We start from the raw sequence: 858 nt of genomic DNA, 5'->3' as shown, positions 1-858 counted from the left end.
ATTTATATTTTATTTAATAATAATGTAGTTTAAAACTTATTTCAAAACAATTAAATGAATTTATTACACATTTTTTTTGATCATAACTGTACGATTTTTATTTTACATTTTGTTAATATCACACATTTTTTTGAATAAAATTTAATTATTAAATTATATTTTACTCGTTTAAAACACGAATAAATATACAAGCTTTTCCTTCCCTATCATTACTTTAACTAAAATATTTTATTTTCTTACTTTTTCATTTTTTTAAGATTGAAAAATTTGTTTGTGCATTCAAATAATACTCAATTCTATTTTTTAAATAAAGTCAAGTAATACGCGTTAACATAATACAAGAGAATTACATATATTGTGGATAAACATATAAATGATTAATGTAAAACTTTTTAATCATTTTAGGCTCCAAACAACTCTTAATTTATTGACTTAAAACAATGTGTAACTTGTTTAATTCAAAAATTAGTATTTTTCTTGAACTGAAACTAATATATGTTAAAAATAGTTATTAATTAAAAAATAAATATAGAGTAAAATGAAAAATATTATTGTCGTTTTAAAACCAATTAAATTTCATTATTTAGTTAGATAATTTTTGTATTAACTCAATGACAGTTTCGATATCAGGTCTGTCAACCGGGCATTGTTTCCAACACATTTCGACAATTTCGAAAATATCTTGTGGCATGTTTTCTTTTTTCTGAACTCTTTTTCCAGAATTTACAAATTCAGCAATTTTCCATGGAAACTTAAAATTTGTTTTTGGATAAATATCACCCCATCCAATAGTTTCAAACATTGTAATACCAAATGAGTATATATCTGCGGCTTTTTTATATTTTTCTTGTTTTAATA

General features: G+C 21.4%; 1 protein-coding gene across 1 annotated transcript; it reads right to left on the bottom strand.

Moving 5' to 3' along the window:
* Positions 1–723: 723 nt before the first annotated feature.
* EIN_049340 (tyrosine kinase, putative) lies at positions 724–844 on the bottom strand (the record flags this gene model as incomplete). Its single annotated transcript, XM_004257068.1, has 1 exon — positions 724–844. A coding segment is annotated over one exon (121 nt), but the record flags the coding sequence as incomplete, so codon positions are not given.
* Between the last annotated feature and the right edge of the window lie 14 nt (positions 845–858).

This window comes from Entamoeba invadens, assembly GCF_000330505.1.
Source record: "Entamoeba invadens IP1 unplaced genomic scaffold scaff_1105074725271, whole genome shotgun sequence".
Taxonomy (NCBI): Eukaryota; Evosea; order Mastigamoebida; family Endamoebidae; genus Entamoeba; species Entamoeba invadens.
Note: the sequence above shows the minus strand (reverse complement) of the source record. Positions and strands in the feature narration are given on the sequence as shown.